This window comes from Homalodisca vitripennis, chromosome 1 (genome assembly GCF_021130785.1).
Source record: "Homalodisca vitripennis isolate AUS2020 chromosome 1, UT_GWSS_2.1, whole genome shotgun sequence".
In the NCBI taxonomy this organism is placed as follows: domain Eukaryota; kingdom Metazoa; phylum Arthropoda; class Insecta; order Hemiptera; family Cicadellidae; genus Homalodisca; species Homalodisca vitripennis.
Genome location: NC_060207.1, coordinates 75,912,914 through 75,934,364, shown reverse-complemented (window position 1 = coordinate 75,934,364; position 21,451 = coordinate 75,912,914). Strand labels below are relative to the sequence as shown.

Here is a 21,451-nt window from a genome sequence, read left to right as displayed (position 1 = left end):
AACAGTAATAAGAGAAAGTGAGTTTTGTATATTTTGTTGTGACTTGATGTTGGTGGTGTTCATATTAAATAATAAGTAACAGAAAATATAAAATTCTGATACTATCTCGTAGTAAAGTAATTATATGTTTAAATTTGAAATGTAATATCTCAATTTAACATCAGAAATCTCTGAACAGTCTGAAGATAGTAAGGTTCATATCCATTATAGGTTAGTGACTTAGTTACAAGTGAAAATGGATAGCATATTTGATAAAGAGTACATTGGGATGAGTGACAGTCAGGTTGTTGTCGGTGACAGGAGCGCATCTGATGATTATAGTTATTTGCCACCTACTTCAAGTTTTGAAGAACGGCAAAGTGACTATGGCTCAGATGAAGGTTCAGTTGAGTGTGAAGTGAAAAGTGAGCCAATTGATAATATTGATGAATCATCATCATCTCAAGCTCGAGGAGAAGAAATTAACAACATCCAAGAAACTCTCCTTGGTGGTGGTAGTTATATTTTAGGTGACTATGACTCTAACAAGGATGCCTCCCAAAACGATAAGAATGGTGATAAAAAGAAGGAAGTAAAGAGTAAAAAGGAACTTGAAGAAGAAGAAAGAGAAAAAATGCAGTAAGTTTATCTTAGGTAGTAAGAACTTTAAGTTAAAGTGACCTTATCTTGAAGAAGTCTTGTCTTAAGTTCATGGGCTGCAGTATAATAAGCAGCCACCAACACAATCGGATTATGATTATCAAATGATTCGAATCATTGATATTCATGACGGTATTTATTTACAATACCGTGACCATGAAAAATGGACTTTTTTTCATGGGTTGGGCATTTATAGCCAAGTATTATTATCACAGGTGCATATAAACTGGGGGGAAAGTATATCATTGTATTATATTTATGCCTTTCAGGCATTATTGCATTAAGAATGGGAAATAACCGACAAAATTTTGTCGAACAACACTTGGAGGGTTAAGGATCAGGGGCATCACGTGATCTGAGATTCGACTTTTGCAAGCTCGAGTTAATTTTTTTTCTAAAAGAGCAAGCAGTGCGCAGCGGGCAGGCATCGTTGACAGGATTAACGTCATCATTTCAGTAAAATTGCCAGAGGTACTGTCAAAAACAGAGTTTTCAGAGGATTTCAAAAAATCGTAACTCCTTTGATTTTCGTTGCCGACGAATTTTTTCTTCACTATTGTTTTCAGGAAAAAAAAATGAACATACCTTTCCATGGTCACGTTATTGTAAATTGATACCTTCATGACTGTCCAATCGACTGAAAGCAAACTGTCAAAAGACTAAAAACAAAATGTTGGACAAAATAACATAATAGATATTTCAAAGAACAATATGGTTTTGCTTGTTTTTAATCTTATAAATTAACGTATAAATATTAATATAATTTACAAATTAAAATATAATATATCATTCATATAATTACAACAAAACAATAACATTTAATTACCTGATGTGTTTTCAAGGAGAAATGTTCTTGCTGCCATTAGTCAGTAACGAAACACATGATTTTAATTTTAAATATATTTCAAACACAATTTAACATTGAATTTATTTTGAGTTAACTGAATTAAGTTTATTCTTTTAAAATCATATTATGGTGAAGCTATACTTTTATATGTAAAATAAATGTATTTGTTTCTGATTTAAGCAACATAGTACTAACGATTACTGTAGCCAATCTAAAATGGCATTTTCAGGTCCTGATGCTGTCAAAAGTACATTCATTAATAATTCAAAGTCATAGTTTGTTTGATCTCAACTACAATAGTACATGATTTTCATTATATTCATAATACCAAATTTAAAATGTTAAAAAATTGTCTTCTCAAGATCGTTTTTAGATACGTCATGTTTGTTTTTACTTTTCTTGTATTTTCAACTTTAATAATTCTAGTTTTCATCCCGTCAATACAATCTGGACGATTCAGATTTAAAGGAGCAAGGTTATATATATGGTAATTCTAAGCAATATATGGGTCAACCTCGATTTTTCTCATATTACAATATAATGTTCCAATAGTCAATTAGAAAAGGAAATGACTAGAATTTCTTGCCGGAAAGCAGTTATAGGGAGCAGGCAACCGCGAGAATTACCTATTAGTGATCAGGGGCACTGACGTTATCTGGGCTTCAAATTTGGAACTACTCGAGTTAATTTTTTTTCTAAAAGAGCAAGCAGCGCGAAGCGCTGCGCAGCGGGCAAGCAAGCATCGTGCGTGATCTTGGTCTATACTGAATTGATTCAGGCCAAAGGAATGACACAGATTCCTTTACCAGATTTTTACGGAGATTTTGTATTGGGCGGATTATATTGGTTTACTTTGCTTTCCAGCATGTAATTATGTGTTTAAAATTGTTTTACATACATTACCTACATTATATTGTAATATATAATAACAATTTATCAGAAATTTTTAATAAAAAAAAGGTTCACGCACGATGCCAGCCCGCTGCGCAGCGCTTCGCGCTGCTTGCTCTTTTAGGAAAGAAATTAACTCGAGTAGTTCCAAATTTGAAGCCCAGATCACGTCAGTGCCCCTGATCACTAATAGGTAACTCTAAGCAATATATGACCGTCTGGCGGTTGCCTGCTCCCTATAACTGCTTTCCGGCAAGAAATTCTAGTCATTTCGTTTTCTAATTGACTATTGGAACATTATATTTTAATATGAGAAAAATCGAGGTTGACCCATATATTGCTTAGAATTACCATATATATATAGTCTTGTAACCATTTAAAACGTTGCTCAGTGTTTATAAAATTATTTTGAGCCAATAATCTGCATATTCATCGCCATTGTGCCTGTCATCACTAGCCTTCTACGAAATAACAACAGCTGGTAATGATGTCATTAGTCTAAAGAAAGAAAGCTGGCAATGATTACTTATAAATATTTATAGGTCAAATGTCATATTTGATAGTATCGATAAACATAATCCAATTGTGTTGGTATACTGTAGCCCAGGGCTGCCCAACCTACGGCCCGCGGGCCGAATCCGGCCCGCGAGTCAGTTTTATGTGGCCCGCCTTGTTGCCAAAACAACCAAATTTGTTTACAAGCATTTGAAATATTGAATAAATACAAATTTTGAGAACCAAGCAGTCCAGCCGATTTCACGTAGAACGAGCCGTATTCATTTGTTGGAGTATGAGTGTTGAAAGAAGTAAAGTAGTTGCAGACAGATTTCACTGACTACGGTGGTGGCTGCCGGCTGGCGAATAGAGCGCGCATAAAGCACGGCACAGCGCGCGGTGCGGCGACGTAACCCCTACCCAACTCAAGGTCACCACTCGCCACGTAATTTGTATGTCCTAGTATCCTAGTAGGATTAATTTAAATCAATGTATTCAATTTATTGATGAATTTTTTATTGTTCCCTCAGAATTAGAGCAAACATCCAAAAATCTGGGTTTATATTTATTTCTACTAAAAGAACCTAAAAACATAATATATTATAAACCTTTACCTAACAACTAATAAATAATAAGAAATTACAATAATCAGGAAACAAGGGCCAAATAACCTTAAAACTCATACTTTGCACAAGATTTCTGGAACAAACCCCGGGAAATACGTTTTGTTTGGGTTCCAAATCCCCTGGGATGTTGGCCCGCCTGGCCATAAAGGGTTTACAATGTGGCCCTTGAGTAAAAACGGTTGGGCACCCCTGCTGTAGCCCATAAATGTAGAAAAGTATGGTAAATGTGGTTTACTTCTATAAAGATTCATCTCTAAATAGGGTAAACTTTAATAAGCGGCCTACATTCATTATTCGGTTGTTTTTATTGAATGTATTGATTGTTTCTAACAAATTAATGCTTGAATGGTTCACAGACGGCTCTAAAACAAAAAGCGGCACAGGTGCTGGAATTGTGGGAGTGAGACCATGTAAGGAGCTGGTGGTCCCTATGGGTCCGTATCCGACAGTTTTTCAAGCGGAGGTCACAGCCATTATGGAATGTGCTCGTGAGAATCTTTGTCTGCGATATAGGAGCAAGCCGATTAATATTTTCACGGACAGTCAGGCAGCACTGATGGCGCTGGACTCTTGTGTGATCAAATCCAAACTAGTTTGGGATTGCTATCAAGCCGTTTCCTCCCTTGCCAGATTCAACAATGTGACCATTTGTTGGGTCCCTGGTCATCGGGGAAACCCTGGGAACAAAAGAGCTGATGCCCTGGTCAACCAGGGCTCAGCATCAATTATGATGGGCCCTGAACCGTTCTGCTGTGTTCCAAGGTGTGAATCCTTTAGGGCTGTCATGAGAGAAGGTGGAGGTTGCATCCGGGCTTGAGAATGAGCAGAATGGTATTACAGTCGCCTTCCTCCAGAGTGGCGTCGGACCTTCTCTCATTAAATAGATCAATGTCTTCTCGGGTTATTGGTCTTATCACGGGACATGGTCACCTGAGGAAGCATCTTCACAGAATCGGCATCCTTCAGGAGGATCCGCTCTGTAGAATGTGTGATGAACAGGATGAAACTGCTGAGTACCTGCTCTTTGATTGCCCTTCAATAGCAAGGGAGCGATGTGCCATCTTTGGTAGTTTGGACAAGGGTGGTGAATTTCCCCAGGAGGACCTGATACATTCTTTTACATTTTGTATTTTGATAGCATAGCTCATGAAAATTAATTGTCTGAAAGCCATCACTATTGCTGCTGAGCAATAAGAAAGTTCATAGTCACAGATCTAAAAAAGAAAGAGACAGGGCATCTGGCGACCGGCAAGTGTAGCTAGATAAGAGCAGTTTCAGCAATAAGTAGCAGGCAGGTCAAACATGACATCCATACTACCTAACATTGAGCCTCACTATTTCAGCAATGTTTGGTACTTTTGTATTATCCGAAGGTCCCTCTGTCATTATCCACTACTTGTTATTATGAGATATAAGTAGGTTTAGATTAGGTTCTCATAAATATGTTACTAGTAGTACCAAAGTTAAAGTAAATCTTGACGAGCACTCAAGTGATGTGAGCTTGAATTTTGGTACTATCATGAGGAGTGTTTTTCTTTTTTCACCTGAAGTGTGGAGTGGCGTCAAAGCCTGCACTGATGGCCAGGGGCATTTCCGATCAGTATTTTTCCAACCTCAGATCACTTTCTAGATTGTCCAGCATGGTCTGTCATCGGAAAAGTTGAACGATCTGGAATGTGATTGGGAATGTGCTGATCGGAAATGCCCCTGTTTATCAGTCTGGGCTTCAGTCGGCACCACCCTGCACTTCTGGTGAATAAATATAAACATTCCTCAAGGTAATACCTAAAATCAAGCTCAGATCAGTTCTCGTAAATGTTAACATTAAATTTTTCCATTATAATATGTGCGTATGAATTTACCTACTTATATAGCCTAATAACAAATAGGTCAGAGTGACCTCTGAATAATAAAAGGTAATTTTTTTATTGATGCGGTTTTTAAAACTAAATAAAAAAATGAAAAACAACCTGCATTGACATAAAAATGCATTTATTTGAACTACAGTGTCATGACATTAACGTTTAAAAATGATTTCTGGCATATGGGCTCCATTTCGTTCGCGTAGAAAGCCCAATCGAGAAGTCCAATTTTCGAATACTCTTTCCAGCAGCTGTGGTTGAATTCCGCCAATAACTCGACGAATGTTAACTTCCAAGTCATTTAAAGTTTGTGGCTTGTCAGCGTATACTTGAGACTTAACATATCCCCACAGAAAGTAGTCTGTTGGCGTGATATCACATGACCGTGGGGGCCAGTTGACACTACCTCTAAATGAGATGATACGTTCACCAAATGTTTTTGCCAAGAGGCCAATTGTGTCGTTTGCCGTGTGGCACGTCGCGCCATCTTGTTGGAACCAGACATTTTCTAAATCCACTTCAAGTTCGTTTAGCTCGGGAAAGAAAAAGTCCCATAACATTGCCCGATAGCGTTGACCATTTACCGTAACAGTCTGGCCAGAATTGTCTTTAAAAAAATAAGGGCCAATAACACCACCTGCCCAAATGGCGCACCAAACGGTAAGTTTTTGTGGATGAAGGGGCATACCAACAAATTCTTTTGGGTTTTCATCACTCCAAATCCGACAATTCTGTTTGTTGACAAAGCCGCATAACCAGAAATGAGCCTCATCACTGAAAAAAATCTTGCCTGCGAAAGCTGGGTCACGTGTTATCTTATGTTGAGCCCATTCAACGAAATCAAGACGCTTGCGATAGTCTAATCGTTTCAGTTCTTGCACCAACTGAATCTTGTATGGATATAGGCGTAGATCCTTCCGTAAAATATTCCATAGAGTTGAGTAGCAGATCGCTAATTGCTGCGCACGATGACGAATCGACACACTTGGATCCTCTTCAACACTATGAGCAACAGCATCAACAGCCTCTTCGGTCCTTACTGTGCGGCGTCTCTGCCGATGCTTGTCAACAAGACTGTGGGTATTACGAAAACGATTAACCAAAGCTCGAATACCTGACTCTGATAGACGATTATGAGGTCTGTAAATCGGACGAAGAGCTCGGTAAGTTGCCCGAACTGAACTGCGGTTTTCAAAATAAATTTGCACTATTCGCAAACGCTCTTCTTTTGTAAGTCTGTTCATGGTTACTATACAATAGCTGGGTTACGTGTTATCTTATGTTGAGCCCATTCAACGAAATCAAGACGCTTGCGATAGTCTACTCGTTTCAGTTCTTGCACCAACTGAATCTTGTATGGATATAGGCGTAGATCCTTCCGTAAAATATTCCATAGAGTTGAGTAGCAGATCGCTAATTGCTGCGCACGATGACGAATCAACACACTTGGATCCTCTTCAACACTATGAGCAACAGCATCAACAGCCTCTTCGGTCCTTACTGTGCGGCGTCTCTGCCGATGCTTGTCAACAAGAGTGTGGGTATTACGAAAACGATTAACCAAAGCTCGAATACCTGACTCTGATAGACGATTATGAGGTCCGTAAATCGGTCGAAGAGCTCGGTAAGTTGCCCGAACTGAACTGCGGTTTTCAAAATAAATTTGCACTATTCGCAAACGCTCTTTCTTTTGTAAGTCTGTTCATGGTTACTATACAATAATACGCACTAGACAATACAAATATCGAAATGACATAAGATAATAAACAAAGATCAGCTGTTTTATTCAAATTTAATTGTTGTGTTTAATAGTGGTGTCAATTTAAAAACCACACCAATAAAAAAATCACCCTTTATCAAAGTATCCAATGTTTAAGTGTTCGATTCATTTGAAAATAATTATTGCAACTTTTAAAAATATTTTGATTTTACATAAAATCAACTAACAATTATTTGATAATTTTTTATATAGTTTGCTGTATTTTTAATTAGTTTTGTGCATATGAAGATTTTTCTAATTATATTTTGATTTCATTAACTAGCCTACTACACACATCATGTAAAAACAAAAAATATTGTTCCAATATTTCACCTTTAACAGGTTTGTTATGGCGCCGATATTTGAGTATAACCCTTTACTTCTATAGTTTGGTATCAAATTAGCACTTTTACACATTTTATCTTGTCTCTGATTAACACATATTACGTAAAAAAAGAACTACACTGTCTATGAAGAATACAAATTTTTCTATTCAGGTCTTTTCCAACTCGTCTTTTACCTAAGAAACATTATGTAACTAATGTTTATAATTTATTCTAATACAAATGAAAAAGAAACTAGACTTCCATTAATGCTTATCTTCATGCCAATATACTTTTATACAAAAGTTTAAAATTTCAGAATTTAATTACTACTAAGGTAGACTTTAATAAGAAAACTAATTAGAATGTGTTTTGCTTTGTATTATATACTTTTTTAATTGAAGTGAACAACTGTCAACTTATTTAAGGTGCAGAGTATTTCTTGCCTATTGTTCAGTATATTTTGAGGAAACATGAAATGCTCAGAGTAGAAATATTTTATTTGGCATACCACACATTTTTAAAGCACTGGATTGAGTTTTTATCGCCGCTCAAAATACTACCTCACATCTTACTGCCAGTTTTATTTTAGATATTATTGACCTGCTATACTGCTCAAACTATCTTTACACCATTATAAAAACAATTTGATTTTTTTTTTTTTTTTTCTAGTACGTATTATCAGACGCTGACAAACTTTTGCTATTTATAATTAAATTATTACTTAAATCAATATGATGTGAAATAGTTCATTTAAAAACTAAACATTATGATGACAGGCCACGGTCAGTGAATGGCTGGCAAATTAATGCTGAATATGCTAGTTTTCATATTAAATTTAATTTAACTATGGCCTTAAACTTAGTTAGGTGAAAAGATAGAGTGTTAAATAACAAAAACCACTCTCTATTACTTTTGATGGAATGTTTATTGTAAATTTTTATTCAAGGAACTACAATTCTGTAATTATATAAGATTTAACCTTAAAATATTATTTAGAAATAAGATGCTATATATAAATAATAGTCCATTATGACTTATATAACAAACTATGATTTCAGAGTCTTGGTATCTAATTTCACAGAAGCTCAACTAGACAGATATGAAATGTACAGGAGGTCTGCTTTTCCAAAGGCTGCCATTAAAAGGGTAAGGAGGGTGTATAAGTAGATTTTATTTTATATATAAATCTAACTCATATCCTTGCTGTAATAAAACAACATTTTACATCACCTCTATTAGTAAGATTTCATCCGACAGATAGATGATTGATAAGGTAGTAAATTAATTGAAAATTGATAATTTGGCAGGTGAAAAGTAAAATTAAAAATAGAAAATGTAAATGTATTAAGAATTGTTCAAAGATTTCTATGTGATCTCATATACTACATTCACTGCTGGCTGAATTAATTTCGCATCTTTGAGCTTCTTATGTGCACCACATAAACTATAAATTCCTTTCCAGTAAATTCAGGTAGTAAAGTATGCTTTACTGAAAATTATGTTATGAATTTGTTAACATTGAGGCTAATGAATTTGAATCTTAATATAACAAATAACATTAAAATTTAGAAGAAGGTGGAAAGGATCAAAACAGTGTTGCATGTGGTTCAAAGCAGTTTGGCATATGCTCCTAACTTAAAATTCATAGTGAAGTAGATGAAATCAACAATTTAACACATGAATCTTTATGGTTATTCGACTAAAACATTTTATGTTGCACTAATTTATTAGTTTAAAAGTGACAAATAAAAAATAGTCTAGCTTTTTTTTTGTACATTTTTGACAATGCTTTTTGTTAGAAAGAAATTTGTTATATATGGACTTTTAAAAAGATGTTTCTATTGGACAACTTAAAATGTACAGATTAATGCTTTGTGTTGATGTGCAATTTAAATCTTCCCTCAGTAAACCACTTCCATTGTTTTAAAGACGGCTTAATTTTGAATGCATTTTAAAACGCTTACGTTTTTCAAACACAGGCCCTACAAACCACAAAAATATTTCATAAAATTGTAACGTAATCACTCATGTCTTGGCAAACTGTAATAGAGTTTGTAGCTCTGGAAAATCGTTTCATTGGATGGCTCTTTTTCTGCAATATTTAAAAATAAAGCAAACACAAGTACTGTAGAAGCTTAAGTAATTTAGCAACCAAATAGTGGTTTATGTGGTAGATGCTCTTGATCTATAGAGCAACTAGCTCTTTTATATGCACCATCTTAAAAGTATTTAAAACAGTAACAGCATAGAATTTTCATACATTTAAGTTTACTATATAGTATAATAACTTATTTCAATGAATAAGTATATTCAACTAATAAGTATATGTAAGTAATATTTCAAAATAGAAAAAAAGCATCATATCTGCATTCTAGGCTATCTCGTTCCAGAATATACATTAGCTAACCTTCAAGTTGGAGGTCACTTCAAACCATATTTGTAGTCCTTCCAGCTCAGTCGGGAGAAGTAGATAGATTTTGTAACAACTGAAATATTGTTAATGTATTTTTATACCTCGTTCCAGAATATACATTAGCTGACCTTCAAGTTGGAGGTTACTTCAAGCCATAATATAAGTAGTTCTTCCAGCTCAGTCAGAAGAAGTAGATTTTGTGACAACTGAAATGTTAATGTATTTTCATGCGTACATCTACTCAATGTGTAGGAGATGTTATAGGCATTACAGAACAGTTTTATTTTTCGCTAGGTTAATAACAACACAGTTGTAAATTTAAAAAGAGTTTAACCGGTCACAATAACGGAAAGGAATTGCATGCTAGGCTGGTGAAATAACTTAGTCAAGGCATTTGAAAGGTCAGTTGTACCAAGTTTAAACTTAGCTTGAAGTTTGTTTTTGACAATGGAAGAAGGATTGTGAAGGAAACCGGATTTTTCTGGACATTTGTCATTGTTCAGTGATACAATACAATCAGTACCATTATGTTTTGGGATCTGCAACTGATCTCATGTTCAGGTATATGACTAAACTAATGCATGACTACAATCTAGGTTAAAGTAAACATGACATACTCGAGCGTTGTCACGCATATATGTCAGAAATCACAACAGTCATGTTGTGTATCTATTCCGTGCACACTAACTCTAAAACATGCACTTGAATAAACACTAAACACTAATTATTAAAACTGAACTATAGAATACAGGCCAATAGTAAATAGCAATTGTCACAGCAGAAACAAGATAGCGGCAAAAAAGGAGGGACAGGAGTAGGATTCTATTTATTATTGATTTATTTGAGATTTAAACTTCATAAAATAATACTGTGACTCCGCATTGGCTTATTCCAAATCTCTAATCTGTTTGATACTTTAGATTTTATTGTTAGTCCTTTTTTCAGAATTCGCAACCAAGTGGACTAATTTCAACTGATAGTTGACTAATTAGTTAGTTTGCCAATTTAATATATGGCTCCTTAATTAGTTTGCTTTCAAAAAAATTAGGTTCCCAATATAATATTTTAGCATCATCCCAATTAATACGATGGTCTTTCGACCGACAATGATGTGCAGTTTCTTAATTTTCTGTTAACCCTTATATTGTTTTCTTTGTGTTCTTTTATCCGAACTGTGCAATGAATGGTATGATAAAGAGCCTTAATTTGAAAGGCAATATAATAAAAAGGCTTTAAAATGTACAATTTAAAAAATGTATGTAGATATAATAAAATTTGGATTTTCATTTAATTATTTCTTTATTATTATAAATGCCTATTAGATTCTGCAAAGCCCTTGTGTTATATTTCTTGTCTATGTTTAAAACAAAATTATCATCTCTCATGTCCAAAAATAAAATTTTATCATTTAAATTTTGTTTTACATGTATTTTAGCTGATGCAGACAATCACTGGAGTCTCAGTATCACAGAATGTTGTGATCGCTATGTCTGGTATTGCCAAAGTGTTTGTTGGAGAAGTTGTTGAAGAAGGTAAGTTATATTAGTTTAAGTAAAATTATAACCAAGTAAGTTGTCATTATTTGTAAGTAAATTGGAGAACTCCACGTAATATATTGTATACTGATAAAGATAATAGTAAGTGTTTTATATACACATACCGAGTGTCCAACGAAGAGGTTTAAACGTTTGATTTTATGTTAATTGCCCATTTATGCACCGAACATTTTCAAACTCACAATTCATTAAATAGGTTTTAAAAGTATTCTGTGAACATTTTTCAGCTCTCTAGCAATTGTTGAAACAAAATGGTGGCATTTTGAAAAACTATTTTTTTTTATAGTAAAAAACAGTATTTTTGGTTTTGTAACATTATTTATTGTCATATCCTAGAGAAATAAAGCATTTCAATCAGAAAATGAGAACATAGCCTATTGAAAAATCTACAATTACAGTCCATAATTATTCTAACTCTAATCCATCCAAAGCGACACACTGATAACAGTGTTTAACAAATGAATCGTAAGCTCTTACAAAGAAATTCTGCAATATATGGAGAAGTTCCTCTTTAATTGGTTTTTTTAATTCCTCATCATTATTGAAGCTACGAGTACAAATTTGTTCCTTTAAGTAACCCCCATAGAAAGAAATCACACAGTTAAATCTGGGGATCAGGGTGGCCAATCTAACAAATCACTTCCACAACAAATCCAACGGCCATGAAGGTTGTCATGTAGTAATCGCTTGACAGGGTTTGTGGAATGAGGAGGAGCACCATCTTGTTGGAAGATTGCTTGATCCATTTTTGGAACCTTAAAATGAGGCAAGACTTGTTCATTTAAAACTTGTTCATACCTATCCCCAGTCATTGTACTGCCTGAAATGTTGTAAGATAGCACCTCATTACAACTGACAGCTACACAAACAGTAATTTTTTATTTTGATTTGAGTAGAGTCTGTTCAAGAAAAGAATGTTTGGATTACTGGTGTTTTAATAATAACAATTATGCCTATTTACAGCACTATTGCGGTAGAAAGTGGACTCGTCTGAAAAAACAATTTGAGTATGCCAGTTAGGATCTAGGTCATGAAAGTATGATAACAAAATTCCACTCAATCCTGACGGATCATCTTCAAGAGGATTATGGACTAGGTGAATTTTATAAATTTAATTTTGTTTTTTTCTTAATTATTCTCTGTACTGAAGACTTTGGAACACCAGTTTCAAGTTCAAACTTCCTTAGTGATTTCGGTTTACCTGGAGAGCAGAGCATTGATGCGCATACTAGTACTTCTCTTCTCTCATTTAATCCTCTAGAGTACTTTTTTACGACCCTTCCAGTTTCTAACAAAAGATTTTTCCATTTAGTTATTGTTGGATTGCTAGGCGGTTCAACTCCTGGGTTGGTAACCTGAAATTGTCTAATTGCTTCCACAATGTTACCATAAGTAATAGCCTACGCACAACACTTCACTTTTTGTTCAGCATTAAAAGAAATTTTTCGAACTTCAATATCAGTAAAACTGTAATGGAGGATGTTAGGTTATGTTTTTATACCACAAGCAATATTCTTCATTCAAACAGCTGTTTTCAACAACAAGCGTTATTAAACAGGTGTTCTTTATAACTGCAACGCAGTAATAAAGTAATCAGGTAATTCAAGAAATGAATTTTTATAGGAAGCCAAATGGTAAACTTTTTAATATGTCATCATTTTGTTTCTACAATTGTTAGGGAGCTTTAATTTTCTTGTAATGTTGTCAAAAGCAATAGTTTAAAAATGTTCGTTGCATAAATGGGCAAGTAATATAAAATCAAACATTTAAACCTATTTGTGGGAGACTGTGTGTGTGTGTGTGTGTGTGTGTGTGTATATATATATATATGTATATATATAATATATAATACATACATTATATATATAATATATATAATACAGCTATATATATATATATATATATATATATATATACTAGCAGTTACCCGCGGCTTCACATTCAATTTCCTACTGAAAACAGGACACATTCTATGCATGTATGATTTTTCTATGACATTTCAAACGCTCCTGAGATAATTGATAGTCACTCAGTTGAGTTTTTTAAAACAGTGTTTTTGAACCCTGAAGTCGTAGAGTGAAACAGTTTTTGTTTTAATTTCCCTCCAACATACCATGATAATTTATTAAATTGCTCCGACGATTTAATTTTTCGTTAATTCAATTTGAGTAACAATTGAACTATTTTAGGCCAGTGTGGAGGAATCCTTAAACCGAGGACAATAGCAATTAATGGCGATAAAGTGCATAATGATATACTGCATTCTGTGCAGTTCAGGAATGGAATTAAGCTTATCATAGGTATATATTATGTTGGCGTCCATGTTACTTTTATGCTTACTCTGTGCTTTCAAGACTATAAATAGCAATACTTTTCAAAAGGTACTTAAATTAACTAAACATATGATTGTGTTGTAATTATAATGTTTACATAGAACAATTCATTACTTTATGAAAGATTCTTTTTGTTATGTTTGTTCTAAATAACAGTACTTATGCCGGGGGCGGGTGAATCGAAATAAAGGACACTTTTACATTTCTTAAAACACGGCCACACGAGGGGTGGTGTGGCAAGCGAGACTGGGAGTTGACTGACTCCCGGCTCAAGGAATGCTCGGACGAGGCAGTGACCAAAGGAGAGGGGGGTCAGGTGATCTCGAGTAGCCAATGCCGTTTATTCAAAATCATACGATTAAAACAGCCGACACATTACGTCATATGGGGTGAGGTGCACATTTTGCAAATATATCTAAACTTACTAGATAATGATACAAAGAATATTCATATATAACAATTTCCTCCCTATTAAATTCAGAAATTAAAAACAAATCAAATTTAAAAATTAATTGTCCTTCAATAGTTTGAATGCTTCCTCTTGATACTTAAAGTAATAATTGATAAGGTACTGATCTGACATGATTCTATAATTAACAACAAGTTGACAAAAAGTAAACACTAAACAAGTTTAAATTCAAATAAACGCTTGATAAAACCACAATATAATAAAAAGAAAAACACATAATATAACATAATACACAACCATTACTGAATAAGTACATCTTTATTATAAGTCAAGTTTATTTACAGGTTTTCTAGTGCGCTCAGGATAGCGTCGCATCCGACTTTGACAGGTGCTGTCAAGAACAGCTGATTTTACGCGCGCTGATACAGGTGTAGTACGGTGCGGGGTAGAGGGGGAAGAGAATGACCTTCCACCACTCGCCGTAGTGGTTGCCATGCCAACTGGCGATCGATTTACGTCATGTGCAGGGGGAGAGTTACACTGCGATTGGTATTGCGGCGCTGCCAAGTCTACGTCTGCGCTTGCGGAAGTAGGGGTTGTCACGTTTCTCGGTACAGTTTCTGCTACTGCACTCGAGTCTCTGTCTAGAGAACTGTCACTCAGACCGATCAGTTGATCTATGTGACGTTTCATTACAATGCCAGAATTTAACTCTATTTCATACATAACAGTCGGACTGATTTGTTTATTTACAATACCTTGCAACCATTTGTTGTTTGACCTGTAATCTCGCATTAATACAGTTTGACCTGGATAAACTACCCTAGTAATATTTTTATTAAAACTATTTTTGCTCTCCTCTTGTTTCTTATTTACAAACTGGGTAATGTTTGGTCTCAATAGATCCAACCGGGTGCGCAGTTTCCTGCCAAACATTAATTTGCTTGGTGTTTCATTGGTAGTACTATGTACAGAGTTACGGTAGTCAAACAATATCCTACTCAAGGCTACGCTAGCTTCTGCATTGTCATGAAATGCTCGCTTTAATTTGTCTTTAGCAAATTTCACGCTGTTTTCTGCTTGGCCATTACTTTTTGGATGATACACAGGACTGAAAGTATGTTTTATACCGTTCATTTCCATGAACTGTTTGAACTCCGATGAGGTAAAGGGTGGTCCATTGTCAGAATGTAAATTAACAGGTAGACCAAAGCGACTAAATAGCTCTCTTAGAAAACTTATAGCTAGTTTAGCGGAAGTTGAACTAACTTCGCCTACTTCTAACCATTTTGAGTGAGCGCCAATGACGATTAAATACATTTTATTTTTAAAAGGTCCTAGGTAGTCCACATGAATACGTTCCCAGGGAGCGGGAGGATAGTGCCAAACATGTAATTGACTCTTTGACGGGTTGTTCCGTTCCCGGAGACAGGAAGAACAACTGTTAGCCATATTTGTGATCTGTTCATCAATACCGTTCCACCAGACGTAGCTGCGTGCTACCGATTTCATTTTCACAATACCTAAATGACTAGAATGAAGCTCTTTAAGTACATAATCCCTTAAAGTTACTGGTACGACTACTTTATAACCCCACATAATTACTCCAAATTCAACTGTCAGTTCGTTCTGTCTCTGGAAATACGGAGTAAGCTCTTCGCTTCCCTCAGGAATGACATTAGGCCAACCGTGTATAATGTAGCCATACACTTTTCTTAAAACTGGATCTTTCTGTGTATCTGATTTTACATGTTCAAAAGTCAAAGGTAATGAGCTTTCTTGAATACAATGTAAATATGTACCTTGCCACGCAAACTCATCAGTAGCATTGTTGTGATTGACACTTAAAGGCAATCTAGACAACATATCTGCATTATTTAGTTCCGTCTTTACGTATTGAATGTCAAATTCGTAACCGGACAGGAACAAAGCATATCTTTGCATACAGCCGGCAGCAAAGATAGGTAACCCTTTTTTATTTCCAAAGATACTTAAAAGAGGTTTGTGATCAGTGTACAAAATAAATTTCCGACCGTACAAGTATTGATTAAACTTTTTGACTGCAAATACGATAGCCAGAGCTTCTTTCTCTATCTGTGAATAGTTCCGCTCAGCTTGTGAGAGTGTGCGTGACTGATAGGCTATTGGTTTCTCTATACCACCTGGTGAGATAACACTTAGGACGGCTCCCAAGCCAACTGAACTAGCATCTACGGCTAACTTCAAAGGCAAATTAGTGTCATAATGCGCCAAAATTGGTGCGTTTGAAAGTAACTCTTTTACTTTGTCAAAAGCTGCGATACAATTCTTATCAAAATTAAAAGGTGTGTCCTTCTTAAGAAGACTGTACATGGGACTTAGTATGGTGGAACAATGTGGTATGAACTTTGAGTAGTAATTAATTAGACCTACTAAAGCTTTGACCTCTGTCACTGTTTTAGGTATGGGAGCATTCCTAATTGCTTCTACCTTAGATTCGGAAGTGTGCAAACCTTCTTTGTCAATACAGAAACCTAAATACTCCACTTTAGGTGCAAAAAATGTGCATTTATTCTTTTTTACTGTGAGACCATTTTCGCTTAGGCGCTTTCAAACTTCCCTAAGTTTTTGATAGTGTAGATCATCGTTTACATCTGTAATCAATATATTGTCTAAAAATACAACAACATTGGACAAGTCTTGTAAACACTGTTCGATTCTGTACTGAAATATACTCGTTGCGGAAGAAATTCCGAACGGCATTCTTTGATAACTGAATAACCCTTTATGGGTACTGATAGTGCATAATTTCTTAGATTCTTCATCTAACTCTAGCTGCATATAAGCTTGGCATAAATCTATTTTACTGAATTTCTCGCCTTTCTGTAAACAAGTAAACATTTCATCTATTCTGGGGATAGGGTACTTTTCAACTTCTAAACATGGATTTAAGGTAACTTTAAAATCTCCGCAAATGTGTATTCCTCCGTCTGGTTTTATTACTGGAACAATGGGAGTGCCCCAGTCACTACTTTTTACTGGAACAAGTACTTTTTCCTCAGTTAACCTTTCTAGTTCTTTTTCGACTTTAGTTTTAAGTGAAAAGGGAATGGACCGTGGCTTAAAATACCTTGGTGTGGCATCAGGTTTTAACTTTAATTTAACTGGTTCACCTTTGTATTGACCTAATTTGTCACTGAAAACTTCCAGAAATTCTTTGATCAAATCTTTAGTTAATTCAATGCAATGTTTACTCGTAACATCCGGATTACTGTCTTTATTGCTTATGCCAAATATTTTATTTTTGAAAGATATTTCCACACCGAGACTTTGAAGCCAATTTCGTCCTATGAGAGGGTGAGCTCCTTTCTTGATTACAAACAATTCAAGAAATTTGCTAACTCCTTGATATTGAACATCCACTTCAATTTTCCCTAACGGAACTATAGGTTCATTCGTATACGAACTTAGAGATAAGTCAGTGGGCAATAATTTACAACTATAAAGGTTTTCTTTGTAAAATTTCTCGCTGCACACGCTTACTGACGCGCCTGTATCAGCCTCAAAATAGATTGGCTTACCCTTAATTATTAATTCTAATTTAACCGGACTAACTTTAATGTGCTCAACTTCCCTTTCATTCATTTTAAATAAATTTGAAATATCTTCCTCATAGCTTTCAGGTTCAACATTACTATCAGTGTTTTGACTAAATACTTCTTCTACATAATTATGTCTACTATCATTTTTATTTTTAAAGTGTTTAAACTTAGATTGTTGGTTTTGGGGTTTACCCTTTGATCGACAAACCTTAGCAATGTGATTCTTTTTTCCACACGCGTTACACGTAACACCAAACAATCGACACTGATGGCGCAAATGGCCCACATTACCACAACACGGACACTGCACTTTGTAGTCGTGCGAAGCGCTGCTTTTGGGGGTTGTGGTGGTGACTTCCAGGTGTGGTAGCGCCGCCGGCACCCGCCGATGCTCTGCTCCCAGCTGTTACACTGCGGTGATGAGCTGTCATCTTTTGTAGTCGCTCGGCGTTGCGGCTTCCGTTGATCGCCAAGGCTGCTGCATTCTTCTCAGCGGCTTCTGCTGACGTGATGATTTTAACTGCTTGGTCAAATGTCAAGCTGGATTCTCCTAACAGTTTTTGTTTTGTTGCTTCATTTCTAATTCCGGAGACTAAACGATCTCGCAGGTAATCGTTTAAAACTGCCCCAAATTCACAATGGGTGGACATCTTTCTTAACTGGGCGATGTAGTCTGCTGCTGATTCGCCTTCGTGCTGAATCCTCTTGCTGAACTTGTACCTCTCGGCTATGAACGATGGTTTTGGATACAAGTGATCTTGAATCAAAGATACTAATGCGTCAAAACTTTTTGTAGACGGCTTATTGGGCGTGCATAAATCCCGTAATAGACTGTACGTTTTTACACCGGCAACAGTTAATAACGTGCTAACCTTTTTCTCCTCCTTAATATTGTTGCACTCGATGAATAGTTCAAAGCGCTCGATATAAGACGACCACGTCTCACTATTTTGATCGTATTCACCGATTCCGCCGATTATTCCCGACATTTTTGTGTTGCCTGGCAGTTTGATATTGTGTAGTAACGGCGCTAAATCCACTTCGTCATCCGACATTTACACGTGTTGTCCGAAATTTACACTACGCGGCACAATCGAACAGTTGCATTGCCCGGTTTGTAAATTTAACCGACCTCGTCGCCATTTGTTATGTTTGTTCTAAATAACAGTACTTATGTAACAGTGCTTGCCACACCACCCTCGTGTGGCCGTGTTTTAAGAAATGTAAAAGTGTCCTTTATTTCGATTCACCCGCTCCCGGCATAAGTACTGTTAATTAGTACAAACATAACACTTTTCATAAATAAAATGTATGTAAACTTGATCATCAGCCCTGATGTAGAGAAAAGTCATTCCTTCATTGATACATGATTCAGGACACTTCCTTTACATAGATAAGTCTCAATAAACTAATTTGGTTATAAAGAATCAAGTTCCGTCTCCTTAATTAAATTCACTTTCTTACTTCGAATATCATTGTAGAGTTTGCCTTGTGCTCCAATCAAGAAAATATATACCAATGAAAACCAACTTCGGTCATAAAGCGTCTTTTTTCGGCTCTTTTAATTTACATTGGATCAAAAATTTTTCATGTGACAGTTATAGTTTGCCTCTTTGTTCCGATGAAGAAAATATATAACTTGTTACTTCTTAAATGTTACTGCTGTATAAAAGAGTCAGGTCCGCCTGATTAAATTCACTTCCGGTCTAATTTATTTACTTGATCTATAAAATAGTATATACATACAGTATGTTGGTTTTCAAGATCTCATTGGGACAAAAAGTGTCTACTACCAGCACTTGTAATCTACCTCCGGTCTAAGACATATCAAGTGTTATAGTTACATTATTGTCTCAACGACGAAAGTATATCTTACAACTAAAACGTCTCTGTGGTCAATAAGAGTCTGTTCCGGTCGTTTAAATTCACTCCCGGTCTAATTTATTTTACGGTTCCACAATTGAATTATGTTGGTTTTGGAATCCAACTTAGATTAATATCTGGTGCTGAATTGAATTTGATGTTTTCACTGATCAAGAAATATGTATAAGGGCATATGCTTCTGGTATAAGAGGAAGAGTATGTTAACATTTGCTTTTTTTAACTACAGTAAATATGCCTTACACAATGTCAAGGAAGCTTATGTGCAAACATTCATAACTTTTTATAACAGCGTTTAATAATATTTCTATTAAATTAGATGCAACTATTAAATAATTGGTGTAACTTAAATTTAGAATTAGATAATAATAGTCTTAAAATTAGATAATTGTTTTTACAATCTGCATTACACTACTGATCAAGCACTTTACAATAATTTAATATTTTCATTGTTTACATTTAATAATTTAAACAGATGTTTCTGCCTGTTTGATGAATTTCAGCTGAAAGTGTTAACAGCTGTTATGTATCAGTTCACATTGTATTTATATTTATTAACATATATATTTTGTTGTTAAGCTCTGGATGTCATGGAGTCAATGGGGGAGACAGGACCTGTGCAACCCAAACACCTGCGTGAAGCTGTGCGTCGACTGCGCAAACGCTCAGGCACTCCCATCAGTAGAACACGCAAAGTTTTTCAAGGACCTTAGATTTTTTTATTGTGTATATTTTCTTTCAACTTTCGTCAAGGAGTTTTTTGGGTTACTGTAAATAAAAATGTGAGTTTACTCACAATATTTAAGAATTACATTTTGTTATTTTTACTTTATTGTGCTTACCTGTTGATTTCTTTAAACTATCTTAAGTCGCCATCAATTATACTGAACTACTTTTGTGTTTACTAAACATAAAAATATAATATTTCCAACAAAATTATATATAAACTTAATAATTTCAACTTTATCTCTGATAATAGTAAACGACCTACAAGAAGGGGAGCCACATTACTATCAATTCCAATCCATCGATCATCATTTTTAATAGGTCCTTCACTTTTGAAGCTTGTTGTCTTTGGAATGCTCTCCCCGACGATATTAGATGTATTGAGGACCGTGCACACTTTGGGGGAAAGGTTAGGGGCTTGCTGCTGGGGGGCCTGTGGGGGTGACGGATGGTGCTGATTGTTGCGGTCATGTGGTCAGAGGGTGTGTTAGAGTGATTAAATGTCTTCTTGTTTTTAATTCTGAATTTTTTTTTGTATTAAATTACAACATATATAAACTTTTCTTTTGTATTTTAAGTTTTAAATTAAATTAAATTACCTTAAGATCGTTTAATTCTGTGTAGGATAAGAAATGTTGTTATTTATATTTAAAATATAATTTAATTATTTAGCGAATTTGTATTAAACTATTGTAAATTTACTGTATATAATATGAGGTTGAGTGGTAGAGAGGGCTTGATAGCCCTAACTCTGCCTCTTTAATATAGGCAATTTTCATTTCATATAAATTACTACTACTAATGTTACTCTATACAAATAGTATACAGCACTAATTTTTCAGCTGTAGTAACATCTTATATACATGTTTCTTGAACAATCATATCTAAATGTGATACAAATCACATATGTTACAGTTAGTATATATTTTTATTTTAACATTTTATTTATCTCAACCTATATTATTTATTACTTGCTTATTGCATTGTGATTTTAAATTTGCACAAAAATGACATAACAGTAATTAAAACACTCATACTTATCAGTTAAATAGTATACTATAACTTGAGCTTTATTAATTTTAAGATGTATACAGATGAATTCAAAAT

General features: G+C 34.9%; 1 protein-coding gene across 1 annotated transcript; it reads left to right on the top strand.

Annotated features, from left to right (window-relative positions):
• On the top strand, positions 1–20,429 carry LOC124364935 (transcription initiation factor TFIID subunit 11). The gene is made up of 4 exons (XM_046820768.1): positions 1–618; positions 8,504–8,591; positions 11,294–11,390; positions 20,198–20,429. Exons 1-4 carry the CDS (start codon positions 236–238, stop codon positions 20,329–20,331), a joined length of 702 nt encoding a protein of 233 aa, XP_046676724.1. The 5' UTR covers positions 1–235; the 3' UTR covers positions 20,332–20,429.
• The last annotated feature ends 1,022 nt before the right edge of the window (positions 20,430–21,451 follow it).

What these genes read in the sequence shown, in the direction of transcription:
- LOC124364935 (XM_046820768.1), top strand. Translation starts at nt 236, where the DNA reads ATGGATAGCATATTTGATAAAGAGTACATTGGGATGAGTGACAGTCAG. An exon ending in GAAGAAAGAGAAAAAATGCA is followed by an intron (nt 619 to 8,503) that starts GTAAGTTTATCT and finishes CTATGATTTCAG; the next exon opens with AGTCTTGGTATCTAATTTCA. An exon ending in TGGAGAAGTTGTTGAAGAAG is followed by an intron (nt 11,391 to 20,197) that starts GTAAGTTATATT and finishes TTTGTTGTTAAG; the next exon opens with CTCTGGATGTCATGGAGTCA.